Source organism: Gorilla gorilla, chromosome 19 (assembly GCF_029281585.2).
Source record: "Gorilla gorilla gorilla isolate KB3781 chromosome 19, NHGRI_mGorGor1-v2.1_pri, whole genome shotgun sequence".
In the NCBI taxonomy this organism is placed as follows: Eukaryota; Metazoa; Chordata; class Mammalia; order Primates; family Hominidae; genus Gorilla; species Gorilla gorilla.
This window is the reverse complement of record NC_073243.2, coordinates 17,880,888-17,894,117: the sequence shown is the minus strand read 5'-3', so window position 1 is coordinate 17,894,117 and position 13,230 is coordinate 17,880,888. Positions and strand designations below refer to the sequence as shown.

Here is a 13,230-nt window from a genome sequence, read left to right as displayed (position 1 = left end):
CCCACGTTGGCCTCCCAAAGTGCTGAGATTACAGGCGTGAGCCAGTGCGCCTGGCTGTGGGCTCCACTTTCAAGACCTCTCTCCCTCCCAAAGGCCCCGTCTCCTAAACCCATCACAGTGCGGGGCTAGCATTTCAACCTATGAATTTCCGGGGACACAAACTTTCAGTTCGTAACAAGGACTCACTGGGAGAAAGGCGCCGTGGCAGAATGGGCCCCAGGGTGCAGAGGACACACAGTGTCCCGGATCTAAAAGAGGTTGGGTTGCTGCAGAGCACAAGGCTGCCACCGCCCCCATGGCCGCCCAACCACAGCATCTGTCCTCGCCGGCCTCTTTCCACTCTCCTCCACATAATGCAGTGGGTGTGTTGAGAAGATCATCCTGGCTGCTGGGTGGAAAATAATAGGACAGCCAGGTTAGACGCTTTGTTTGTTTGTTTGGAGACAGTGTCTCACTCTGTCACCCAGGCTGGAGTGCAGTGGTGCAATCTTGGCTCACTGCAACCTCCACCTCCCGGGTTCAAGCAATTCTCGAGCCTCAGCCTCCCGAGTAGCTGGGATTACAGGGGCGCAGCACCATGCCTGGCTCATTTTTTTGTATTTTTAGTAGAGAGGGGGTTTCACCATGTTGGCCAGGCTGCTCTTGCTCAAACTTTTTTTTTTTTTTTGAGACGGAGTCTCCCTCTGTCGCCCAGTCTGGGGTGCAGTGGCGCGATCTCGGCTCACTGCAAGCTCCGCCTCCTGGGTTCACACCATCCTTCTGCCTCAGCCTCCCAAGTAGCTGGGACTACAGGCGCCCACCACCATGCCCGGCTAATTTTTTGTATTATTCTAGTAGAGACGGGGTTTCACCGTGTTAGCCAGGATGGTCTCGATCTCCTGACCTCAAATGATCCGCCTGCCTCAGCCTCTCAAAGTGTTGGGATTACAGGCGTGAGCCACCGCGCCCTCTCTGTTTGTTTTTTAGAAACAGGGTCTCAATATGTTGCCCAGGCTGGTCTCCTGGGCTCAAGCGATCCTCCTGCCTCAGCTTCCTGAGTAGCTGGGATTACAGGTGTGAGCTACCACTCCCGGCTCAGGTAAGATGGGGCGACTTGAGAGTGTGCTAAGGAAGTGGTGTTGGCAGGACCTGGTGCTGGGCTGGACACAGGTGAGAAGACAGGCAGCAACATCATTCCCCCGTTCCTGGTTTGTGCAGGTGGCTGGCTGCGGAGCCATCTGTACTGGATGAGGACAGCTTTGAGAGGAAAGATTATGACTTCCATTTGGGACATGTCCCTCCTCTGTGACCTGCTTCCTGCCCCAAAGCGACTCCCCTCCTGTAAAACCTGACTCAAAAGTAGGCTCCTCCAGGAAGCCCACCCTGATTAATCCCATCCTATTCTGAGCATGAGTAATTAGGCTCCTCCAGGAAGCCCACCCTGATTAATCCCATCCTATTCTGAGCATGAGTGTCCCTGACTTTCCCCATCGTTGGGTTCCTCAGAATTCAGCCCTGGGTGACAGGCTCTTGCCATCTCTGTGGGAGAAACTGATAACACTGATGAACTGGTAAACCTGGTTGCCTCCGAGGAGGGAGATTAGTGCCTGGGGAGCCCTGTCACTGCTTTAGACCCTTTTGAATGAGAACCATGTGACTATATTGTATTTTTATTTTTTATTTTATTTTTTTGAGATGGAATCTCACTCTGTTTTTATTTTTATTTTTTTATTTATTTATTTTTGAGACGGAGTCTCGCTCTGTTGCCCAGGCTGGAGTGCAGTGGCATGATCTCAGCTCACTGCAACCTCCACCTCCCAGGTTCAAGCAATTCTCCTGCCTCAGCCTCCTGAGTAGCTGGGATTATAGGCGCCTGCCACCACGCCCAGCTAATTTTTGTACTTTTAGTAGAGACGGGGTTTCACCACGTTGGTCAGCCTGGTCTCAAACCCCTGACCTCATGATCCACCCGCCTTGGCCTACCCAAAGTGCTAGGATTACAGGCATGAGCCACCGCGCCTGGCCTTCTATTTTTATTTTTTGAGACAGAGTCTCGCTGCGTCGCCCAGGCAATGGCGCAATCTAGGCTCACTGCAACCTCCACCTCCCAGGTTCATGCAATTCTCCTGCCTCAGCCTCCCGAGTAGCTGGGATTACAGGCGCCTGCCACCATGCCTGGCTAATTTTTGTATTTTTAGTACAGACACGGTTACACCATGTTGGCCAGGCTGGTCTCAAACTCCTGACCTCAAATGATCCACCTGCCTCAGCCTCCCAAAGTGCTGGGATTACAGGCGTGAGCCACTGCACACAGCCTATTTTATATTTTTTAAAAGGTAAATACCTTTTTTTTTTAATTTAAGATATCTTCTGATTATGACATCATCGTAGGTTGCTAGGGCCAGAAAAATCCCAAGAAGTCACTCATCTGGTCCAGCAGCTTTATTTTATAGATGAGGATGTAAGACCCAGAACAGGCACAGGGTCTCTCCCGGGCTGACAGACCACACATCACATCAGGCTGTCCTTGACCCCACTGGGCACACACAGGTCCCCAGGCTGAAAGAAGAGCAGGCTCACTCAGGAGCCATCCCCCACTCCAACCCCATCACTCACCCTTTCCACTGGTGGAATACAGCCCTGGCCACCTGCACAGCCTTCACCTCCTGGCCCCACCCAGCCTCCCCTCCCCTCCTCCCGCTCTCCACCCCCATCTCCCAGAGGCTGTGAATGAGGGATTTTCTTTTATTCTTTATTCTTTTTTTTTTTTTTGAGACAGAGTCTCTCTGTATCACCCAGGCTGGAGTGCAGTGGTACAATCTCAGCTCATTGCAACCTCCACCTCCCAAGTTCAAGAGATTCTCCTGCCTCAGCCTCCCTAGTAGCTGGGATTACAGGCACCCGCCACCACACCCAGCTAATTTGTGCATTTTTAGTAGAGACAGGGTTGCACCATGTTGGCCAGGCTGGTCTTGAACTCCTGACTTCAGGTGATCCACCTGCCTCGGCCTCCCAAAGCGCTGGGATTCCAGGCATGAGCTGCCACGCCCGGCCTTCCTTAACCTCGATCACAGCATTTCTCTCTGCCTGCCTGGACGTGAGTTATTTATGTGCCTGTCTGTCTCACCGCTGAAGTACAAAGGCTGTATCTGACCCATCTCTGAAATCCCCACAACATCCTTACACAGCCCTCTGGTCTTCGAAGCCGGCCTGCTGTAAAAATCACAGCAAGAGCAGTGATCAACTTACTACACCCTCGGAATGCTCTGACACACATGATCCCCACTAACGAGTCCAACTTGTTAACGTAGAAAATATGTTTGCTGAATTGGATTGCATTGAATATAAGGAAAAGTAAACCGCCATCTCCAACTATCTTCCCTGTCACCTTGCCGTGTATCTGAAATCCCGCTGAACACTACACTGAAGGAGAGTAACTGCTACAGAGGGCCAACCTTTTCAATCACTATCAGCCACTCAAACTTCGGCAAGAAAGCTGGGTGTGGTGGCTCACACCTGTACTCCCAGTACTTTCAGAGGCTGAGGTAGGAGGATTGCTTGAGTCCGGGAGTTCGAGACCAGCGTGGGCAAGGTGGCAAAACCCTATCTCTACAAAAGATAAATAATTAGCCAGGTATGGTGGCGTGCACCTATAGCCCCAGCTACCAAGGAGGCTGAGGCAGGAGGATCACTTGAAGTGAAGAGACCCAGTGCTATGGCCCGAATTTTTGTGTCCCCACAAAATTTCTATGTTGAAATCCTAACCCAGGCTGGGTGCAGTGGCTCACACCTGTAATTCCAGCATAGTACTTTGGGAGGCCAAGGCAAGTGGATCATCTGAGGTAAGGAGTTCGAGACCAGCTTGGCCAGTATGGTGAAATCCCATCTCTACCAAAAAAACAAAAATTAGCCAGGCGTGGTTGTGGGCACCTCTAATCCCAGCTATTCAGGAGGCTGAGGCAGGAGAATCGCTTGAACCTGGGAGGTGGAGGTTGCAGTGAGCCGAGATCGTGCCACTGCACTCCAGCCTGGGCGACAGAGTGAGACTCTGTCTCAAAAAAAAAAAAAAAAAAAGAAAAGAAAAAAGAAACTTTTACAACACAATAATACAAAGACAACTAACACAATTTAAATATGGGCAAAGGATCTGAATAGTCCTTTCTCTAAAAAGGATATATAAATGGACGGCCGGGCGCAGTGGCTCACGCCTGTAATCCCAGCACTTTGGGAGGCCGAGGCAGGTGGATCACGAGGTCAGGAGATCAAGATCATCCTGGCTAACATGGTGAAACCCTGTCTCTACTAAAAATACAAAAAATTAGCCGGGCGTGGTGGCGGGCGCCTGTAGTCCCAGCTACTCGGGAGGCTGAGATAGAGAACGGCATGAACCCGGGAGGCGGAGCTTGCAGTGAGCCAAGATTGTGCCACTGTGCTCCAGCATGGGCAACAGAGCAAGACTCCGTATCAAAAAAAAAAAAAAAGATATATAAATGGACAATAACTACGTGAAAAGATGCTCGACGTCATCAGCCATCAGGGAAATGCAAATGAAAACCACAATGAGACACCATTTCACACTCACTAGGATGGCTATAAGCAAAGATAGACATAATAACAAGTGTTGATGGGGATGTGGAAAAACCGGAAGCTTCGCACACAGCTGGTGCACATTCCCACACCCAGCACCAATTTATTTATTTTATTGTATTTCTTTTCTCAAACAAATTCTGCGACCTGTACTTCACCATTTTACTCAAGGGACTAGAGCATCCTTGAATTCTGGTATCCCCAAGGGTGCTGAAACCAATCCCCCATGGATACAAAGGGACAACTGTATATACCCTTGACGATATGATGAGAATGGCACCCCCCTGGCCGGGTGCGGTGCCTCACACCTGTAATCCCAGCACGTTGGGAGGCCGAGGCGGGCAAATCACCTGAGCCTGGGAGTCTGAAACCAGCCTGGCCAACGTGGAGAAACCCCGTCTCTACTAAAAATACAAAATTAGCTGGGAGTGGTGGCACATGCCTGTAATCCCAGCTGTTTGGGAGGCTGAGGCAAGAGAATCGCTTGAACCCAGGGGGGCGGAGGTTGCGGTGAGCTGAGATCACACCATTGCACTCCAGCCTGGGCAACAAGAGTGAAACTCCATCTCAAAAAAAAAAAAGAAAAAGAAAGACCAAAAAGAGAAAATGGCACCCCACCGGCCAGGCTCAGTGGCTCACTCCTGTAATCCCAGCACTTTGGGAGGCCGAGATGGGTGGATCATTTAAGGTCAGGAGTTCAAGACCAGCCTGGCCAACAAGGTGAAACCTCAACCCTACTAAAAATACAAAAATTAATTAGGCATGGTGGCACACGCCTGTAATCCCAGCTACTCGGGAGGCTGAGGCAGAAGAATCGCTTGAACCCCGGAGGCAGAGGTTGCAGTGTGCAGAGATCACACCATTGCACTCCAGCCTGGACAACAAGAGTGAAACTCTGTCTCAAAAAAAAGAAAAAGAAAGAAAGAAAGAAAAGAAAAGAAAATGGCACCCATCCCTGTGATCCTCCTCCCCAAAACTCATAATACCAGTTTAATCATGAGAAAAACATCAGATAAATCCCAACTGAGTGAGTGGCAATCTACGAAATATGAGCAGTACTCCTCAAAAACTGTCAAGGTCATCTAAAACAAGGAAAGTCTGAGAAGCTTTCACAGCTAAGAGGAGCTCAAGGAAGAACAGGAACTAAATGTAATGCGGTATCTTGAATGGGGCCCTAGAACAGGGAAAGGACATTAGGGAAAATTAAGGTTTACCGTAAGTAAAAAAAAAGTGAACGTTGGCCAGGCGCGGTGGCTCACGCCTGTAATCCCAGCACTTTGGGAGGCCAAGGTCGATGGATCACCTGAGGTCAGGAGTTCAAGACCAGCCTGGCCAACATGGTAAAACCCTGCCTCTACTAAAAATACAAAAATTAGCCGGGTGTGGTGGCACACACCTGTAATCTCAGCTACTCAGGAGGCTGAGGCAGGAGAATTGTTTGAACCCAGGAGGCGGAGGCTGCAGTGAGCGAGATTGCGCCACTACACTCCACCCTGGGCGACAGAGCAAGACTCCGTCTCAAAAAAAAGTGAAAGTTAACGAGACCATTTTTCTTTTTTTTTTTTCTTTTTTTTGAGACAGAGTCTCGCTCTGTCCCCCAGGTTGGAGTGCAGTGACGCGATCTCAACTCACTGCAAGCTCCGCCTCCCAGGTTCACACCATTCTCCTGCCTCAGCCTCCCCAGTAGCTGGGACTACAGGCACCCGCCACCACGCCTGGCTAATTTTTTGTATTTTTGGTAGAGACGGGGTTTCACCGCGTTAGCCAGGATGGTCCAAGAGACCATTTTTCATCAGTGAGATTGGCCAAGATTTTAAAGTTTGTTAATCGCAGCATGAGCAAAATTGTGAAGAAACTGGCATCTCACACATCACTGGAGATAATATAAAACGGTACAACTTCTTTGGAGGTCAGGTTGGCAATATCTTTTTCAATATGCACATGTTTTTACCCTGCAATTTCACTTTGAAGAATATATCCAACCATGGGCCAGGTGCAGTGGCTCAAATCTATAATCTCAACACTTCGGGAGGCAAATGCCTCACTTGAGCCAGGAGTTTCAGACCAGCCTGGGCAACGTGGTGAAAACCTGCTTCTATAAAAAATACAAAGAATTGGCCGGGCGCGGTGGCTCATGCCTGTAATCCCAGCATTTTGGGAGGCCAAAGCGGGCAGATCACCTGAGGTCAGGAGTTTGAGACCAGCCTGGCCAACACGGTGAAACCCCATCTCTACTAAAAATATAAAAATTAGCCGGGTATGGTGGCAGGCGCCTGTAATCCCAGCTACTCCGGGGGCTGAGGCAGGAGAATTGCTTGAACCTGGGAGGCGGAGGTTGCAGTGAGCCGAGGTTGCACCATTGCACTCCAGCCTGGGCGACAAGAGTGAGACTCTGTCTCAAAAAATAAAATACAAAAAATTAGCTGGGCGTGGTGGCACGTGCCTGTAGTCCCAGTTACTCAGGGGGCTGAGGTGGAAGGATCACCTGAGCCTAGGGGGTAGAGGCTACAGTGAGCTGTGATTGAGCCACTGCACTCTATCCTGGGTGACAGAGCAAGATTCTGTCTCAAAAAATAAAAAATAATAAAGTATCCAACCACTATATTTGCACAAGTATGCACAGATATAGATTCAAGAATGTTCATTGCCACAATGCTTGTAATATCAAAATGTTCAAAATACTTGAAATATTGTCAGTAGAGGTTAGGTAAAGGAATGATGACTCAAGGCTGGGCACAGTGGCTCATGCCTGTAGCCCCAGCACTTTGGGAGGCCAAGGTGGGAGGATCCCTTGAGCCCAGGAGTTTTAGACCAGCCTGGACAATATAGCAAGACCTCATCTCTGCAAAAAAAAAAAAAAAAAGATGTAAAAGTTAGCCAGACGTGGTGGCTCTCGATGGTGGACCTCACCTATGGCCCCAGCTACATGGGAAGCTGATGGAGGAGGATCACTCAGGCCTGGGAAGTCGAGGCTGCAGTGAGCTGTGATCGCCACTGCACTCCAGCCTCAGTGGCGTTGTTTGAGCTCCTGAATCTAGCTGTGCCTGAAACATGAAGAGCTCCTAGAGTTTTTTCAGTTCAGTGAGTCAATAAATTCCCTTTTTCTTTGAAGCCAGTTTGAGTTGATTTCTACAATTTACAAGTGAAAGAATCCTGATTCATTAAAAAGGAAAGTAAACTGACTCAGTGGGAAGTCCTAGATCCAGGGGCCACAGCTGGAGCATGGCTGGCCATGGCCGGAGCATGGCATGGATTGAGAGGGTATCTCGGCCTCAGATGTGCACCCTGCCAGGCTGCCTAACCACTCAAGTCACATCTTCAGGACCTTCTCAGAAAGATGAGCTTTTATCTGGGGTGAGGGGTGACCCCAAACCCAATTACGGCACTAAAAATGATTCATGCAGCCGGGTGCAGTGGCTCACACTTGTAATCCCAGCACTTTGGGAGGCTGAGGCAGGCGGATCACAAAGTCAGGAGATCAAGACAAGCCTGGCCAACATGGTGAAACCCTCTCTCTACTAAAATAGAAAAAATTAGCCAGGCGTGGTGGTGCGCACCTGTAGTCCCAGGTACTCGGGAGGCTGAGGCAGGGGAATCACTTGAACCCAGGAGGCAGAGGTTGCAGTAAGCCAAGATCACACCACTGCACTCCAGCCTGGGCAACAGAGGTAGACTTCATCTTAAAAAAAAAAAAAAAAGAGGTGGGGGGATGGCCAGGCGCGGTGGCTCACGCCTGTAATCCCAGCACTTTGAGAAGCCAAGGCAGGCGGATCACGAGGTCAGGAGATCGACACCATCCGGGCTAACACGGTGAAACCCCGTCTCTACTAAAAATACAAAAAATTAGCCGGCGTGGTGGCGGGCACCTGTAGTCCCAGCTACTCAGGAGGCTGAGGCAGGAGAATGGTGTGAACCCGGGAGACGGAGCTTGCAGTGAGCCGAGATCGCGCCACTCCACTCCAGCTTGGGCGACAGAGTGAGACTCCATCTCAAAAAAAAAAAAAAAAAAAATTCAGGCATCATCAGGTCCAGCCCAAGAAACAACCCCAGCAAACAGTGCCAGGGGCAAGAGTTGGGAGGATGAGTCAAAACAGGCATCCAAGCTCTACGCCTTAAATCTCTTCCTATTTCTTCTGTGAAGTGAGGGAACTGATCTGGAAGGTCTGGGGTGCTGGGGTGGTCCTACTCTCTTTATACCTCTGCCTCCCTCTGTTCCAGTTTTAGTCCTTGTGGCGGCAAGGTGGTCATCAGTGGCCCAGATCAACACTCTATGGAGACAGAGCTTCCCTGTCTCAGTGGTTCCAGCCCAGTTCCCATGATGTCATGTCACTGGCCTGACCTAGGTCACACACCCATCCTTGAGCCAGGCGCTGTGGTCGGGCGATGGAATGCTATGTCATTTTGAGGAAAGGGACACTAACTGCCCACCTCCCCTGAGGTAATTCAAAAGTGGATTACCTCTGCCAGGGGCACGGTGGCTCATGCCTGTAATCCCAGCACTTTGGGAGGCTGAAGTGGGTAGATCGCTTGAGCCCAGGAGTTCGAGACTAGCTATGGACAATATGGTGAAATCCCACCTCTACAAAAAAAATACAAAAATTAGCTGGGCGTGATGGCCCATGCCTGCAGTCCCAGCTACTTGGGAGGCTGAGGTGGGAGGATCACTTGAGCCTGGGAGGTGGAGGCTGCAGTGAGCCGAGATTGCACCACTGCACTCCAGCCTGGGCGACAGAGTGAGACCCAATCTCAAAAAAAAGAATTAAATAAAGGAGATTAATTCTACTTTTATCTGGTTTCTCTATTGGAGCTTCACTTGAAGAGTGATTCCACTGCTAACTAATATACTTGGAAATCCATTGGCACCTCCTGCTCTGACACTGTGGGATTTTCTGACAATGTGAACTCGGATGTGTGGCCACGCTGGGTGGAACCATCCAGGAAATATGCAAAACAGAGGAGCAGTTAAGCTCCTGAGCAAGACCTGGTTCAAACCTTGCCTCTACTATGCGCTTGTTGGGTGACCTTGAATCCTTTTCCCTCTCTGACCCTCGGCTTCCTCATCTTTAGTAAAATGGAGGTGCTAATACCTTCCTCTCAGTGTGTGCCTGAATCCTGACTACTCCAGAGCCACGGGAGGTGCTGGGGAAGCCCACGTTGCTGTTATTGATGACATTATTGCTCATTATATGCAGGCTACAGAATGTACCTTCAGAGGTGCTCTCTGACCCTGCTGTGTGTGGGATGATTTGGGATGGGGAGGAGTCCCAGGCGGACATTCTCTTTTGAATCTTGGAGTCCTCCGAGGTCCGGGGAGGGCTGTACAGGCTGCCCTAAGCTCCAAGTGCCGCCAAGCAGAGGTCAGGCCCCTGGCTGAAGCCGTCCTGAACATTCGGACACCTGGAACCCTGGGACGTGGGTTCGGGGGCCCAGCTCAGGTGACTCGACAGCGCTGCGTCTGAAACCCTCTGAGCCTGCAGTCCGGTAACCTGACACCGCAGGCTCTGACTTCCCAGCGGGCCAGGACTGCGGAGGGGGAAAGGGCGACTGCCCCGCTACACGGGGACCCCTCCCCTGCCCTTGTCTCCTAGGCCCCCTTCTCTGCGCCCTGTCCCCAGAGTGCACACCGCCAGGGGCTCCTGTCTTTTCGGGGCTAACGCACCCCTTTCCACGCAGGGGTTGGGGGCTGTGGGTGGTGCCTTCTCGGGGCCCAAGTCCAGAGCCCTGCCCCGGGTGGCAGAAGGAACGGAGGGAGGCACAAATGGGAAAGCTGAAGGGGGCGAAGGGGAAGGCGGAAGCCCCGTGCGAGCGTGAAAGGTGAAGTGCAGGGAAAGGGCGCCCCCGCGGGAGGGGGACGGGGTTCCCCCAAAGCCTGACGGCTCGCACAGGGTCCCCGTCGCCCATCTCTTTGGAGGGCCGCAGAGACCCGGCGCGGGGACGCGGGGTGGCGGGGACCGGAGTGAGTGGTGGGGACCAGGCAGCCGGCGCCCCTCCGCCCACCCGGGCCCCGCAGCCTCAGCCCGGGACGAAACTTTGGGCCCGCGCCCCGCTGCTTCCCGCGCCGGCCGGGCCTCGGGGTTCGCTCCCGCATTAGGCCCCGCGCCGCCCGGCGCCCACTCACCAGCGCACCAGCTGCCAGCGCTTCTCCCCCGGCGCCCGGCGGCCCGCCATGCCTCGCCCGGCCGCTCCCTGCCCTCCGCCGGCCGCACGGTGGAGGAGGCTTGGCTGCCGCAGGCGGGTGTCCGGGGCGCGCTCGCGGGGAGGGCGCGGGGAGGGTGCGGCGCTCAGACCCCGCCCCTGGAGGCAGCTGGAGCCGGGTCAGCGCTGGCCCCGCAGAACGGGCGGGACAGCGGCCTCTCCCCGTCCGGGTCTCTCCCCGCCGCGCCGAGGGGCCGGGTTTCTGGGGAGCACTGGGCGAGGAGTCTAGCTCCCCGAGTCCCACTGACGCGCTGAGAGACCAGGCGGCTCATTGCCTCGTTCTGTGCCTTACTCCCTTAGGAAACCCGTTCTACCTACCCAGGAAGTGATGCCTAAAAAAGTAAACTACTCGGCCGGGCGCAGTGGCTCACGCCTGTAATCCCAGCGCTTTGGGAGGCGGAGGTGGGCGGATCACGAGGTCAAGACGATCGAGACCACCCTAGCCAACATGGTGAAACCCCGTCTCTACTAAAAATAGAAAACTTAGCGGGGCGTGGTGGCGCCTGCCTGTAATCCCAGCTACTCGGGAGGCTGAGGCAGGAGAATCGCTTGAACCGGGGAGGCGGAGGTTGCAGTGAGCAGAGGTCGCGCCATTGCACTCCAGCCTGGGCAACAGGGCAAGACTGTCTCAAAAAAAAAAAAAAGAAAGAAAGAAAAGAAAAATACGTAGATAAGTATTGTCATTATATTAAAGTGAGGATAGGTTGTTTTTTTTTTTTAGCATGACATCAGTGGCAGAAGCCATAAAGGAAGAGATTAATGGATTTGGCTAAAATAAAAATGTTTAATATCTGCACATCACAAAAACACAATAAGCAAAATTAAAAGGCCAATGTCAGCCAGGTGTGGTGGTATATGCCTGTAGTCCCAGCTACTTAGGAGTCTGAGGCAGGAGGATCACTTGAGCCAGGAGTTCAAGTCTGCTGAGTGCTATAAACATACCTGGGAATAGCCACTGCCACTCCAGCCTGGGCAACATAGCAAGACCCTGTCTCTAAATATATATATATTTATATAAATAAATAAATAAATATAAATATATATATAAATAAATATATATAATATATTTAAATAAATAAATAAATAATAAATATAAATATATATATATATATATATATATATATATATATATATATAAAGTCAAATGTCAAACTGGTTTAAAAAATGTGTGCCCCATGCGTGGTGGCTCATGCCTGTAATCCCAGCACTTTGAGAGGCCGAGGCAGGTGGATCACGAGGTCAGGAGATGGAGACCATCCTGGCCAACATGGTGAAACCCCCTCTCTACTAAAAATACAAAAAATTAGCCGTGCCCACGTGGTGGCGGGCGCCTGTAGTCCCAGCTACTCGGGAGGCTGAGGCAGGAGAATGGCGTGAACCTGGGAGGCAGAGGGCAGAGCTTGCAGCGAGCCGAGATCGCATCACTGCACTCCAGCCTGGGTGACAGTGCGAGACTCCGTCTCGAGAAAAAAAAAGAAAAGAAAAGAAAGTGTGCCCCGTGTTCAGGGCAGCATTATTCACAATAGCCAAGAGGTGGAAGCAACCTAAATGTTCATTGATGGATGAATGGATAAACAAAATGTGGTATATACAGCCGGGCGCGGTGGCTCATGCCTGTAATCCTAGCACTTTGGGAGGCCAAGGCGGGCAGATCACGAGGTCAGGAGATCGAGACCATCCTGGCCAATATGGTAAAACCCCATCTCTACTAAAAAATACAAAAATTAGCCTCCACCTCCTGGATTCAAGCGATTCTCCTGCCTCAGCCTCCCGAGTAGCTGGGATTACAAGCACCCACCACCACACCTGACTAATTTTTGTATTTTTAGTAGAGACGAGATTTTGTCATGTTGGGCAGGCTGGTCTCAAACTCCTGACTGCAAGTGATCTGCCCACCTTGGCCTCCCAAAGTGCTGGGATTACAGGTGAGAGCCACCGGGCCCAGCCAAATTGTCCATTTTAAATGTGCCATCTGTTCCCTGCTAGGATGCTAACCAGTACGGAACCGTTACCCAAACTAAACTGAGAAAGTCAGAATTTCTGACTGTCATGGAGAGATGGAGGAGCCTCTAGGCCTTCTCTGCCACCCAGGCCTCATTCCTCTAGCTGGCATTCCAGGCCTTGCACACTTTGGCCCTTACCTTCCCTTTAAGCTATGACCACTGTGGCTGCCACAGCTGGACTCATCTTCTCTCTGGCAGGCGTGAGGATGCTGTGGTTACAAGCTTGCCTCTGGCCCAGGCTGGGCTGGAGTTTGAATCCTGGCTCTGCCATTTCCAAGCTGTATGATGTTAAATTCAACCTCATTTTCTCCACCTGAAAATGGGAATAAACCTTTCCAATACGATTTATCTGAAGTTTAAATGAGATCCCATTGGTAAAGTGCTCAACTCAAAATAACAGTTGCTTCGGAAGCAAGAGGTACACTTTTTCTAAACTTTAGTTTTCTTTTACTTTGTTACAAGTTTA

General features: G+C 51.3%; 1 protein-coding gene across 3 annotated transcripts in view; it reads right to left on the bottom strand.

The window, feature by feature from the left end:
• Positions 1-13,230, bottom strand: part of RAP1GAP2 (RAP1 GTPase activating protein 2) — a 289,357-nt gene that overhangs the window by 272,883 nt on the left and 3,244 nt on the right. Inside the window, exon 1 of one of the 3 annotated variants that reach the window (XM_031003383.3) lies at positions 10,685-10,807. The exons of 1 other annotated variant lie outside the window; for it this stretch is intronic. In XM_031003383.3, coding sequence (XP_030859243.2) covers positions 10,685-10,734 — 50 coding nt within the window. In that variant the 5' untranslated portion in view covers positions 10,735-10,807. Of the gene's footprint in view, positions 1-10,684; positions 10,808-13,230 lie in introns of those variants that run through there. One more of the 3 variants, XM_063700512.1, reaches the window with a different exon arrangement.